Source organism: Lampetra planeri, chromosome 28 (genome assembly GCF_965212315.1).
Source record: "Lampetra planeri chromosome 28, kcLamPlan1.2.h2, whole genome shotgun sequence".
In the NCBI taxonomy this organism is placed as follows: domain Eukaryota; kingdom Metazoa; phylum Chordata; class Hyperoartia; order Petromyzontiformes; family Petromyzontidae; genus Lampetra; species Lampetra planeri.
Genome location: NC_136134.1, coordinates 5,925,805 through 5,937,600, shown reverse-complemented (window position 1 = coordinate 5,937,600; position 11,796 = coordinate 5,925,805). Strand labels below are relative to the sequence as shown.

General features: G+C 43.7%; 1 protein-coding gene across 1 annotated transcript; it reads left to right on the top strand.

Annotated features, from left to right (window-relative positions):
* The first annotated feature begins 4,867 nt into the window (after positions 1 to 4,867).
* Positions 4,868 to 11,552, top strand: LOC144728261 (acidic phospholipase A2 homolog). The gene is made up of 4 exons (XM_078607569.1): positions 4,868 to 4,907; positions 7,806 to 7,980; positions 9,801 to 9,907; positions 10,467 to 11,552. The coding sequence occupies exons 1-4, from the start codon at positions 4,868 to 4,870 to the stop codon at positions 10,604 to 10,606; spliced, it is 462 nt and encodes a 153-aa protein (XP_078463695.1). The 3' UTR covers positions 10,607 to 11,552.
* The last annotated feature ends 244 nt before the right edge of the window (positions 11,553 to 11,796 follow it).

Below are 11,796 nucleotides of genomic sequence, written 5' to 3'. Positions count from 1 at the left end.
TTGCTCCATAACTTTTTATATGGGCAAGCAGACGTCCATGACATCTTTATCTGGCCATGACATACCTTTTTCACGTTATTAAAATGTATTTCCCTGACATCATGAATTCGCTTCACCGCTTTACAGAGCAGCGGCAACATCTGTGCCTCACAGCAAGAAGAGGGGACCGAGGACTGATTCAGATGTCACTAACCCCTGATGTTACAACCACGGGCAGAAATTGAACTTACATGATCAGGCTCATCGCACACCCCCCACCACCCACCAAACATTTTGCATGAAGCCCATTTAAAATAATCGTGGTTTGTTGTTGTTTTATAAGTTAGTACAGTATAATACCGCTGCTTCTCATGGTAACAAATGATAGTTTAATTGGGGAAGTTGTTTAACCTAGAGAGAAATATAAAACATACCACTCGCAAACATGATAGCAACAAGCAGCCTATGATGTGCCCTGTAGGATTTGGGCCACAGAAGTTTCCGTGGAGTCACCTTTTACGGATCGAGGCATGAAACAAAGAGTCAAGGATATAATAGATCAAGGTAACAGAGTTTACACACGCCTACGAGCTGACCCAAGATCCGGCAAAATATTTACATTTCTGAACAATCTTGACTCGTCAAACCTTCATCCAACTTTATGCATTCACAAACTACTCAAGTGACCATATTATGACTGACCCCTGATAGTTTAACTGTCACCCCTTACCAGACAACACCGCTGAGGTGAGCATGGTCTACTACCTCATGCAAACGTTATCCCATCAATGTATCCAATATTACCGTGGCAAAATGTGATGGCTCGGAAAGAAAATTGTGGTCTTTGTGAACGCTGCAACGTCTTCCCATTTCTGTGAACGTTTCCCTCAATTCATATGGGTGGTCACAGCAGTGCACGAATTCAAAATCATAACTACAGGTATCATTAATATATATATGCTGCAATTCTAGATAGATACATATTATTTATATATATTTTTTACATGTTAAATATAGAGTGAATAACAAGAGCAGGTAAAAAGGCAGGGAAATCGCCACTGTGTGCATATGTAGTGAAGACGATCCTTGTGTATAAAGAAGTTGAGGGGCTGTATGCTGATGGGGGGAGGTGGCATCACGGCGGGGAGCTCCGGGTTGGGACTGCCCACTGGTGGTGCTGAGCGTGAGCCTTGTCGGCGCCACTGAGTGGACGGAGCCACTGGCTCCTGCAGCTCGTGGGTGTAAGGTGGAGTTTGGGGCAGTTAACGGGCAGCCACGAGGCTGTCAGTTGGGGCTGTAAACGGGCAGCCACGGGGCTGTCAGTTGGGGCAGTTAATGGGCAGCCACGAGGCTGTCAGTTGGGGCAGTTAATGGGCAGCCATCAAGCTGTCAGGGCAATTAATGGGCAGCCACGAGGCTGTCAGTTGGGGCAGTTAACAGGCAGTCGCAAGGCTGTCAGTTGGGGCAGTTAACGGCAGCCGCAAGGTTGTCAGTTGGGGCAGTAAACGGGCAGTCGCAAGGCTGTCAGTTGGGGCAGTTAACGGCAGCCGCGAGGCTGTCAGTTGGGGCAGTAAACAGGCAGTCGCAAGGCTGTCAGTTGGGGCAGTTAACAGGCAGCCACGAAGCTGTCAGTTGGGGCAGTTAACGGGCAGCGACAAGGCTGTCAGTTGGGGCAGTTAACGACAGCCGCGAGGCTGTCAGTTGGGGCAGTTAACGGGCAGCCACAAGGCTGTCAGTTGGGGCAGTAAACGGGCAGTAGCAAGGCTGTCATTGGGTCAGTTAACGGGCAGCCCGAAGCCGTCAGTTGGGGAAATTTAGGAAGTAGGAGAGTCGATATACAATGGAGTGAAATATATGTTGGGGGCAGTTAAGCCTGGAGAGGAAGGGAGTAGCTAGGTTGTGAGAGCTGTATAGAAAGTTATAGGATCAATAAGTATAAGAGTGTTTAAAACAATTTACAGATTGTTACAATTGTGAAGTAATATATTTTTAGAAATTATATTACCCATTCTGGGTACAAAATATGCATGATTGTCACCGTCTTCTCTGACTGTTTGTACATAGCAAAATGTAGGCAACGTTACACATTTATGGCGATAATAGTGTTTACATCTGGAAATAATCCAACCCAGAATTAGCATTTATGGCACACTGCGCACCAAACCAGAACAATATTTCGGGCCCTCTACAAATTAATGGATGGTGCCATGGTGCAATGGCTTGCACTCTGGGCTTGCAATGCAGAGGTGGTGGCAGTTGAAACAATGGGGATGTTTCATAAAACCGCGCCTCTGTCCACCCAGCAGTATAAATGGGTACCACCTCAATTAGTTGTTCGGCAAGTGGTGCGTGGTGAGGTAAAGTATAGGTACACCTACCTATTCCAAGATGTCTGGCAAGCATAAAAGGGTAGGCCCAGATATCCTCGAGTAGATGGCCGTCTGCCAGCAGTGACTTTTGAAGGCAAGCCACAAGGATGCACCTTTACCTTCCAACTGAGTCTCTGAGCAATGCCTTCCCACTAACATGATGAGAAAGACAAACATCTGCCTACCATAGTTAAATTGCAGGGAGGGTTCACTCAAGCCACGGTAAGGTCATTCATTGGCTCATCACGAGGGTGAGCGGGAAGGGAAAAGTCTTAACTGTTCCAGTGGGAGCCATCTGTAGAGCTGGGCCTTGCGCCATAGTACATTTAGAGTGATGGTTCAGAGCCAAACCTCGCTCACATGCCCATATGGAATGAATGAAAACCATACAAATGCATGTTTTCATGATGAAGTGGGGATTATAAAATTGTCAAATGTATTGTGAGGATGAAACAAGACTATACATAATTATGTTATTCTTTATGAACGTTTTTAATTTGTTAATATTTTTTTATCCATATGTGACTGATGACAAATTATTTTCTAAGAAGCATGTTGTCAAATGTAAATATCACAGGTGTAGAGGTGTAATTGTGTATGGGCGCGGATGGCTAACAAACACAAGGGGTGTGGTTAGGGCCGTACACAGAGGGGGTGCTCACACCGACGTCCGCACCTGCATCCCCCACGGGCCCCTCCCGGGGGCCGAGTACTATAAAAGGTGGTGAGCCAGAGTGCTCGAGGTCGGAGTATCAGCTTTAACCAGCGAAGACTGAAGACCAGCTAGCATAGGCCCCAGAGCTCCCCTGGCTCGCTGTCCTTGTCAGGGCCGACCAGGGCAAGCCGGTGGCGTGGCCCCGAGAGCCCAGACTCAGGGTGCCGGGATCCCAGCTTGACCAGGGCTGGGATAGGTAGCCTCCCTTAGCTCCGTAGTGGAGGACTTGGGCTTAGGTTAGTGGGGTTAGATGTTGTGTCTCCCTGTTAGTTGAGTAAAGGGGACGTTAACCCCTTAAGTACTGTGTGTACCCGCTACTGTACACAAGTTGGTGTTAATAAATAAGTGTGCCTCCGATCCCGTCGTCAAGCCTCCTGAATACTTACTACACAGGCATAAAATAATTCAACAGAATGCTATACACATTGCCTCACAACTGACACACTGTGTAAAATATAAAACAAGCTGGTATTTTGTCCAAGTGTCTATCTTTTATGAAGAGACGGCATTGTTAATGACGATGGCAGAAAAGTATTTTCATCTTGCATTTCTCAAAAAGTCATTAACATTCACTGACAATACACTTAATGGATTTTTATTTCCAGTAATAAACCATTGGACTGTAGTGGTGAGTGAGTGTTTGATTTATAAATGGCTCATCTTTCATGCCAGGTCCCCGGCCCTTAAACAGTTTTCGGCAAGTATCTGCATGTGTCTTTGAATGTCTTACACACATAAAGCACCGACATATGCATAAAAAACATATGCAAAGCACATACAGACAGACAACAGCACAATTTTACAAGTGTTAGCTTGGAGTAACTTTACACACCATTGGAACCTCATTTGCCAGTAAAAATATGACAATTGGTTTTTTACCCTTCTATCTGGCAACAAAACTGACACCTTTTTTACAAGGAGTCATGTTTACATAGACCACAATATCTGCAGTCATAATGCAAACAAAAAACATAACTCTGATAATGCACATAACTCTGATAATGCACATTATCAGAGTTAAGTTTTTGTTTGCTTTATGACTGCAGGTATTGTGGTCTATGTAAACATGACTCTTTGCAAAAAAAGGTGTCACTTTACACATGTTAACCTAATTCACTTGTGTTGTAATTCAATAAAAACATACGTGTGTTCATATGTAGAGATAAACAAGGCACTAACAGATCCATAAAAGGATTGCTTTAGTGTAACGAGAAAAAAACTAAGCACATACAAACACACACATACTCACATGCACTGTAATCCGCTTAAAACACGTACATCATTCAGTGAATCTTCTTGATTCCACGAATTCTATTTTTCGTGAAAACCAAACTTGAAAATATCCAGACCATCACATTGTAACACACGAGTGCACACAAGCACAGCCACTCACAGGCACACATGCCAAGGGGCCTGTTTAAAATTAAATGTTTAGGCTGGAGGCACAACAATCGCAAAGTCTGGGTTTTATTGGGAGCTGACATTTCTGGCAAAGCCATTAACATTCATGTGGCTATTTCCCCACAAGTCACCAATTTAACTCAACAGTGCCAACTCGGAAAAACTAAAATGTCCCGTATGCTCTGCACGACAACAAAGTAACAGCCAGACTTGTATTCGGATGTATTTATTTTTTATATATACCTGATGTCAGAAATATCCACCCAGTGAAGCAATTGCCCTTACTCGAGCCGGGAGGCTAGTACGCTGCGCGCGTGTGAACTGAAATCTAAGCGCCAGTTTTATTGGACTTTCGAGGGAACGGTTGTGTTTGGCAGGTTTTTGTCGAAATCGACCAGAAGCCATGGATCGTGCATTGTGGACTGCAGCTTGCTTGTTCGGAGGTAAGGCAATTTCTGATCCACGCGAAACCGATCGTAAACGTGTCGGAGAATAACGTGAAGCAATGTGCAGCACTCCGTTTTAAACGGAGGGTGTCGTATTGTGCGTGTGTGTGTGCTTTATGATGTGCACTGGATTTTTATTAGCTCCTTTTTCAGCCAGAGATGCAACTTGGTACGACTCTGTTATAACGGCGTGAGTTACTGACATTAAGAACGCAATGCAGCTGAAGGCATTTTAAAGAGACAATAAATTGTCAGTATATTAAATACTACACATGGTATGCTGATAAACCTCACCATGCATTTTTTTTATGGGGCAGTATATATACGCACAAAAACGTGCCGGTTTAAGACTATATGGGTCAATGTTAGTTGTGTACATGCTCTGCATACCTACAGTAAAGTGGTAAAGGTGCAGCTCCTGCAATTACTTTGCTCACGCCATTACTGGCAGAAGGTGCCTCAACCAGTGGGAGCTCTAGACAGCCCTTACCGAGGATATTTTGTCTTAGCCTTCCACACTGGCTAGCCGTCTTGGAAGAGGTAGGAGTACCCACACTTTACCCCACCACGCGAACCACTGTTCGACTAACTGCTGTGCAACTCATTTATACTGTCGTGTTGACAGAGGCGGTGGTATGTAAGATTCTTGCACCATTGTTTCCTCTGCGAAAATACTGCTACATATACAGTATCGTTTTTCAGTCGACATGTGTACAGTGTATGTTGTAAAAACGCTGCCCACGAAAAGCTTGCTCGCTTGCCAGTGAAGAACAAATAGAGCGGAAAACCTCAACACCGCACAAAGGAGTGAGGAGGAAAATATTTGGGTGTCAAAGGCGAATAACATGACAATAACCGATAAAAAAAACACGTGGAAATTGAGTAGGAAGTGGCACTATTATACTCAGACTTCACAATAAAATTAAATAAACATTTATCCAGGAGGGTATCAAGCGTTTTTGTCTCCCTGGATGGTCCTGGATTGAGATGTTTGTCATTATCTTCACACAGATAGATTTAATTATCCATTGGCTTAATTGCCATCTCATGGCCACCTTCAGGAAAGGTCACTTGTCTGGTCGCTTTAAAAAGAAAGAGCCCATCTGGTTGGCAAAGTCAAAGATGGATTTGCAGCCGAGGGAGAATAAAAAAAAGCACCCGTAAGTGGACTTTGAAATTGGAGATGGAACAAAGAAATTATGGCATTCGTCATCATTATCATGTTGTATTATTCATATGATGCTTTGTATGCAGTAAATCTTCGGGTGCCGGAAAAATGGGCATTTTAGATAATTACTCAGTAAATACCAGATCAAATACTTGCTTTCATACAATAGTCGCGGCAATATACACGATAAAATGAGAAGAAAGACACATTGAAACGCTAAACTACAATTGAGACTATTGTATTTTTAAGCCACTTAACTTATGTCATTCGTAACGCATTTTTAAATAATGTCTCTAATTTAGCCTTAACTTGGGGAATAGTAGGTGTATGAATGAAATATTTTGGGTCAGTTGCTCGACAATCTTTGTGTCCAAACACAATTTGCCCTTTTCATATCCAAATTTTAAGATACATTTTTTAATTTGTTGTAGCAATTTCTCCTCTTTCCAGTGTTTGTGAACTTCTGTTTTGTGTTTAGAATCCCATTTTAATCCAACGACTAGATGTTGGGCAATAGCCTTAATTCGATAGTTGATTGTGAAAAAGAGATAACAATTACAATGATCACAATATGATAAATGTTTACTGAATCATTCTATACCTACGTGACTTTACCGAAAGAACCAAAGAGTATGTACTCCTTGTTTATTCCAGTCAATTAAAATTAAAACCCCTAAAGACCTAAGTATGATTCATTAAATTTCGATTTAAAGCTTTCGTGACTGCAGGGATTCATCTTCTTGGTTCTTTCGGTAAAGTCACGTAGAAGGGAAGTAATAAAATAATAAAAACATAATAAATTTATTCTCACGACGTTTCGGCCACAACGCAAGTAGGACGGCTACTTGCGTTGTGGCCGAAACGTCGTGAGAATAATTTTATTATGTTTTATTTTTTTTATTTTATTACTTCCCTTCTACGTGACTTTACCGAAAGAACCAAGAATATGATTAATTACGTAAAGAACTACTGGGAGTGTTTTTGTTTCTGACCTTTGTATGACCTTATTGGACATGGTGGCAGATGCCTGAAAGCCATTGCATGTAAGTGCGAGTTGGTGGATCGTTGGTGGATGATCCTGTGTGCAATACTTACATCATGCAGACCTATGACATGGCTACCAGCAATGTGTAGATTAAGTTGATGTCTGGCCTATCAATATGGATTTTTTTTTAGTGTCATCTGCTCACAAATGCATGGGGTTTTCTCAGGGTGTGCTGGTTTTTCCTCCCACATGTTGAAATACTTAAGCAACCAGCCAAACATTCCAAGCAGGACTAGACATGAACACGATCTTGAGACTCAGCCAGCCTCTCTTTGATAAACCTATTTTTAGAAATACCTCGTCTTTCCCAGTCGTATTACTCATGTATTGCTTTTTTTTATTAAAGTCTCTTCACATGCGGCTGAAATTAAATGCTTTACAAATTACAGTGTATACGTATATTATTAGTATTCAGTTAAGGCGTACTCGGGTTAGTGTTCAACTTACAATCAAAAGGATGCAAGTTCAAATCCCTGCAGAAGGTCATCTTATCCCATCATCTGGCCAGGTTTAATTAAATTAATACCACTTGCTGGTATTGTGAATAGCCTTCCTCCGAATGAGAGGCAAGCCTCACAAATGGATATGATAGTGACCCCAATGCTCATTGCAGCATAGACACCCTTTGACTCGGCAAAACTCATTATTCATGAAGTCACGTTACTTTGTCCATGTTTCTCAGTCCTTCTCAGCGCTACAGAGGGCACGGACTCAAACAGACTGCGGTACAGGCGGAACGTTGTGCAGTTTGGTAACATGATCGAGTGCCGGATGAATCGTCAGCCTTTGGACTATTACGGCTATGGCTGTCACTGTGGCTTTGGAGGCAAGGGGGCGCCAGTAGACCCCACAGACCGGTAAGAATGACGGAATAAAACACAACATCCACGAATTCATTTTCTACGCGATGTGTGTGAATACGACCGCGTCAAGGATTAACTGTGCAACGTGCATCCTCAAAGGCGCACTCAACAATTCCCAACAAAGCGGTTAGCAGGTTGGTTCAGAGGTCAGTGGCATTTGCATAGCATTCCTTAAGCGATATTGGACCCATATTCTTAGGGTTTTTTCGGTAAAGTCACGTAGGTAAAAAATTAAAATTAATAAAAGTAAAATAAAAAATGAAATTAAAATCACGACGTTTCGGAGGCAACACAAGCTTCCGTCTTCAGGTGGAACCGTCACAGCACGATAGCTGTATCAAGTGAGAGAAATTCCAAGAAACAGTATTTGTATATATACTGGTTGAGGGTGGGAGGAGCCAAGGTAGGCCCTGAATATTATTTTTGTGAGGTTCGGTGCGGCTGAAGCACGCTGTTAGGAATGAGCCTTTGTTGTGTAAACTATTGGACCCGTTGTTCACACTGATTTACATTGCAAATTAAGGGTAAATATCACTTGAGTTATTTTAAGCAAACAGCCACCGCAGCTTATATCCTGTGTTGTCGAATCTGTGCAGCCTCCCGTTATTAAAATTGCTTCTCAAGTTTAGAGAGTTGGTAGTTCTCAGCCCGTTCACCAATGACTTAAAAACACATGAAATTAGTTTTTTTCACATTATTTGACAAAATTCCAGCTGTGAGAAATAAAATAAATATCAGGTTTAATGTCTTGCGTGTGGGGGGAGATTTATTTTTAAATCACTTGAAGGAAAAATCTTAAGCAAAGCGAGGGAATGGGTTAGTCCACGATGTTCCATTGTTTGAAGTTGTTCACCACATTTGCTCTCCAGACTGTCCTTGAGTCTCCATGTATGCTTCATAATAATAATCAAATATGAATTTTTGTAAACTCTACTTAGAAATGCAAGCATATTTATCGAATCGGAGGCACGGAGCGAGAGCTAAAAGACCCTCATATGCTAGCGTGAGCAGCTGAGAGCCTGAAGAGGTGAGAGCCTTGAACTGCTGCTTGAAGATAGATGGCCATTGGATGACAGGCATGTGCCGTGGGCGAGATTTACAGATGATCGGTGCGCCTATGAGGGAAACGCTGCTCAGCCAGTGCAGTCCTTGATTCTGGTGACAATGAGAATGTTTCTGGATGTACTCCATAAGTCTTAGCGGTTTGCTGTGGTCAGTGGAGTGAAAAGGGTGGAGAGGTATGGCGGGAGATCGTGAAAAATAATTCGGTGAGCACAGGATAACGATTTTGTTTTGTACTTTATCCTTGATGTGACGGGGAGTCCGGTGCATTGTTTTTTTTTAGCGAAGACATTGGAACCATATAGCTGCACCTGATGCCAAGGACAGTGCGTGACAGGTTCTTTTGCTGCTGCTGAAGCCTGTTGAAGGGGTTTTTTTTTTCGCCGACTAAGGATGGCGTTGCAACAATCAATGCGAATGCCAAGAATGTTGCAAGCGGTGCAATCCGCCGCAGATTCCGCGTGAAGTCCACCGTGGCCGATGCAATTCTAAGAAGACAGGAGGCTTGACCGGCGGCTCGGCAATGAGGCTCTTGTTGTTCACCGAAGCGGTCGCCGAGTCAATTCGCCGCATCTCTTCTGAAATTGCCTGCCGAGTCAGTCTGGACCCTAGCGGCAGACCGACGTGGCTTTATTTCGCGGCATTAAAGTGGTTGTTGTGCGCTCGAAGTGTTGGGATTATTTGGCCGGATGCGCGCACGTATTCAGGCAGCGAGCGCTACGCCGACCTTGTGTCTCTTTTGATCTCAACAGCTGCTGTCGCTCTCATGACTGCTGCTACAACCGGGCGATCACGGCCGGCTGCAACCCTTACAGCGACATTTACCACTACACCTGTAAACACGGACGCATCACGTGCGGTAATGGGCAAGTGCCGTCTCAGCGAGACTCTGAAGTCAACCCAGAAACGAACGCCCGTTGGACATACGGATCATAAAGATGGCCCATTGGCAAAATAAAGTGGGATCGAAAAGCTGAAACGTTCGGAAATAAAAGTGGCGTATTGCAGACAATTACTTTATCGATTATATATTTCTTCGATAACAAGAAATGTTTTGGGCAAAAAAAAATAGTTGACCTCTGTTCCCACGTGCGCCGCTGGACGGGGGGTGATGGACGAGACTTGGTGACGGGAACGGCATCATTAGCCGTGTCACGCCGGCGTGGCTTGTAAGGGGTCCCCAGCCTTCAATAGGGAGGCTATTGGATCGGACATACATCTTAAGGGACCCAAGTAATCCTTCCTCCACACCTCCGATTAGTACGGCTGGTTACGTACGGTGCGAAAGAAGTTAAACATATCATACTTACATAATCAACCACACAAAAAACTCCGTCGATCAAAGCGTTAAAGCTTTTCATTAATCGGTGCTCGCCATCCCAGATGATAACTTGCATTCCCACCAAACCCCTCCACAGACGCAAAGAACGACTGGTGTGAGAGGAAGATCTGCGAGTGCGATCGGAGGGCTTCCGCCTGCTTCACGCACGCGCCCTTCAACAGTCGCTTTGTGGACTTCACCGGGCCGTGTCTGGGCACCAAGCCCATTTGTCGATGACGCGGATTTGGCATCACGATTTTAACTACCTCGCCTTGTACACAGAAGGTCGTGGGGTCGATCCCCTGGCCCTGACGCCTGTATCTTTGGAGTTTGCACGTTCTCCCCGTGGTCGTGTGGATTTTTATTAGGGTCCTCCGCTTTTTCCACTCTACAATTAGAATCAAAGTGCGTTTAGAGTATTCGGCTGATATAAACGTCCACATGATAAGCCACGTCGTTGAGCTATCATCTGTGGCCTGGTCGCTTCTGAAAAAAAAGAGCTATATAGCTGAGTGGGCCTTACCTGCTTGAATAAAAAAAAGAGTGTAGTTTTTTTTTCTCAAAGCGCGCCGCCCACACACAGAGATAACAGAAAGGACATTTTAACCGATGCGAGGTCACGTGTCGCAGCAGGTGCAGAGACGTTGCTGTGCCTGCACCGGATGTAAGGTCGCCAAGGTGGTGGCAAGCCTAGAGACTAGACCGCTTTGCGACAATGGTCTGTAGGCTGGCTTCTAATAATACAGTTTACAAAATGGATTGAATTAGTATGGCTTCTCAAAGTAATCCCCCTGTTTAGTACTGCAGGGCGAGCACAATAGCAATGTTTGCTGAGCGCTGGGGATTTTTAAACGCATTGTCTCGAAACATTTTTAAAAGTGGCATGGCCTTGGCTGTACAAAAATTGGGGCAGGGTCATCTGCTCATGTACTGCCACCAATGCTGACATGATACACCTCGTATAATTAGTACATTTAGGTTGAAGCAATGTTTCCTTTTTTATTATGATACACCTCGTATAATTAGTACATTTAGGTTGAAGCAATGTTTCCTTTTTTTATTGTTTAAAATTGAGAATGAGCTCGCTTTAAACAGGCTTGTATCCACACGCATTTAAAACTACATCAACATTGCAACTTCACCATGTATTCATCATTTACTCAATAAACTTTGATAATTTTTATTCCTGTCGTGCAAGTGGCGTAACGTTATGAACGAGAGATGCATTCAGAACTATCACAAAGCAGTTATCAGCCCGTGGTGTGAGAAGATTCCCTGCAGAATGATATCTCACAGAACTACTTCTGAGACCCTTTCATGTGAAGCTCATACCTGTCAACCCACACGGTTTACGCGTGTTCTTGTACAGGGAAATTGAGTTTTCAGGTCCATACGGCATACAGCCGTTTCAATACGGGCCAAAAAAA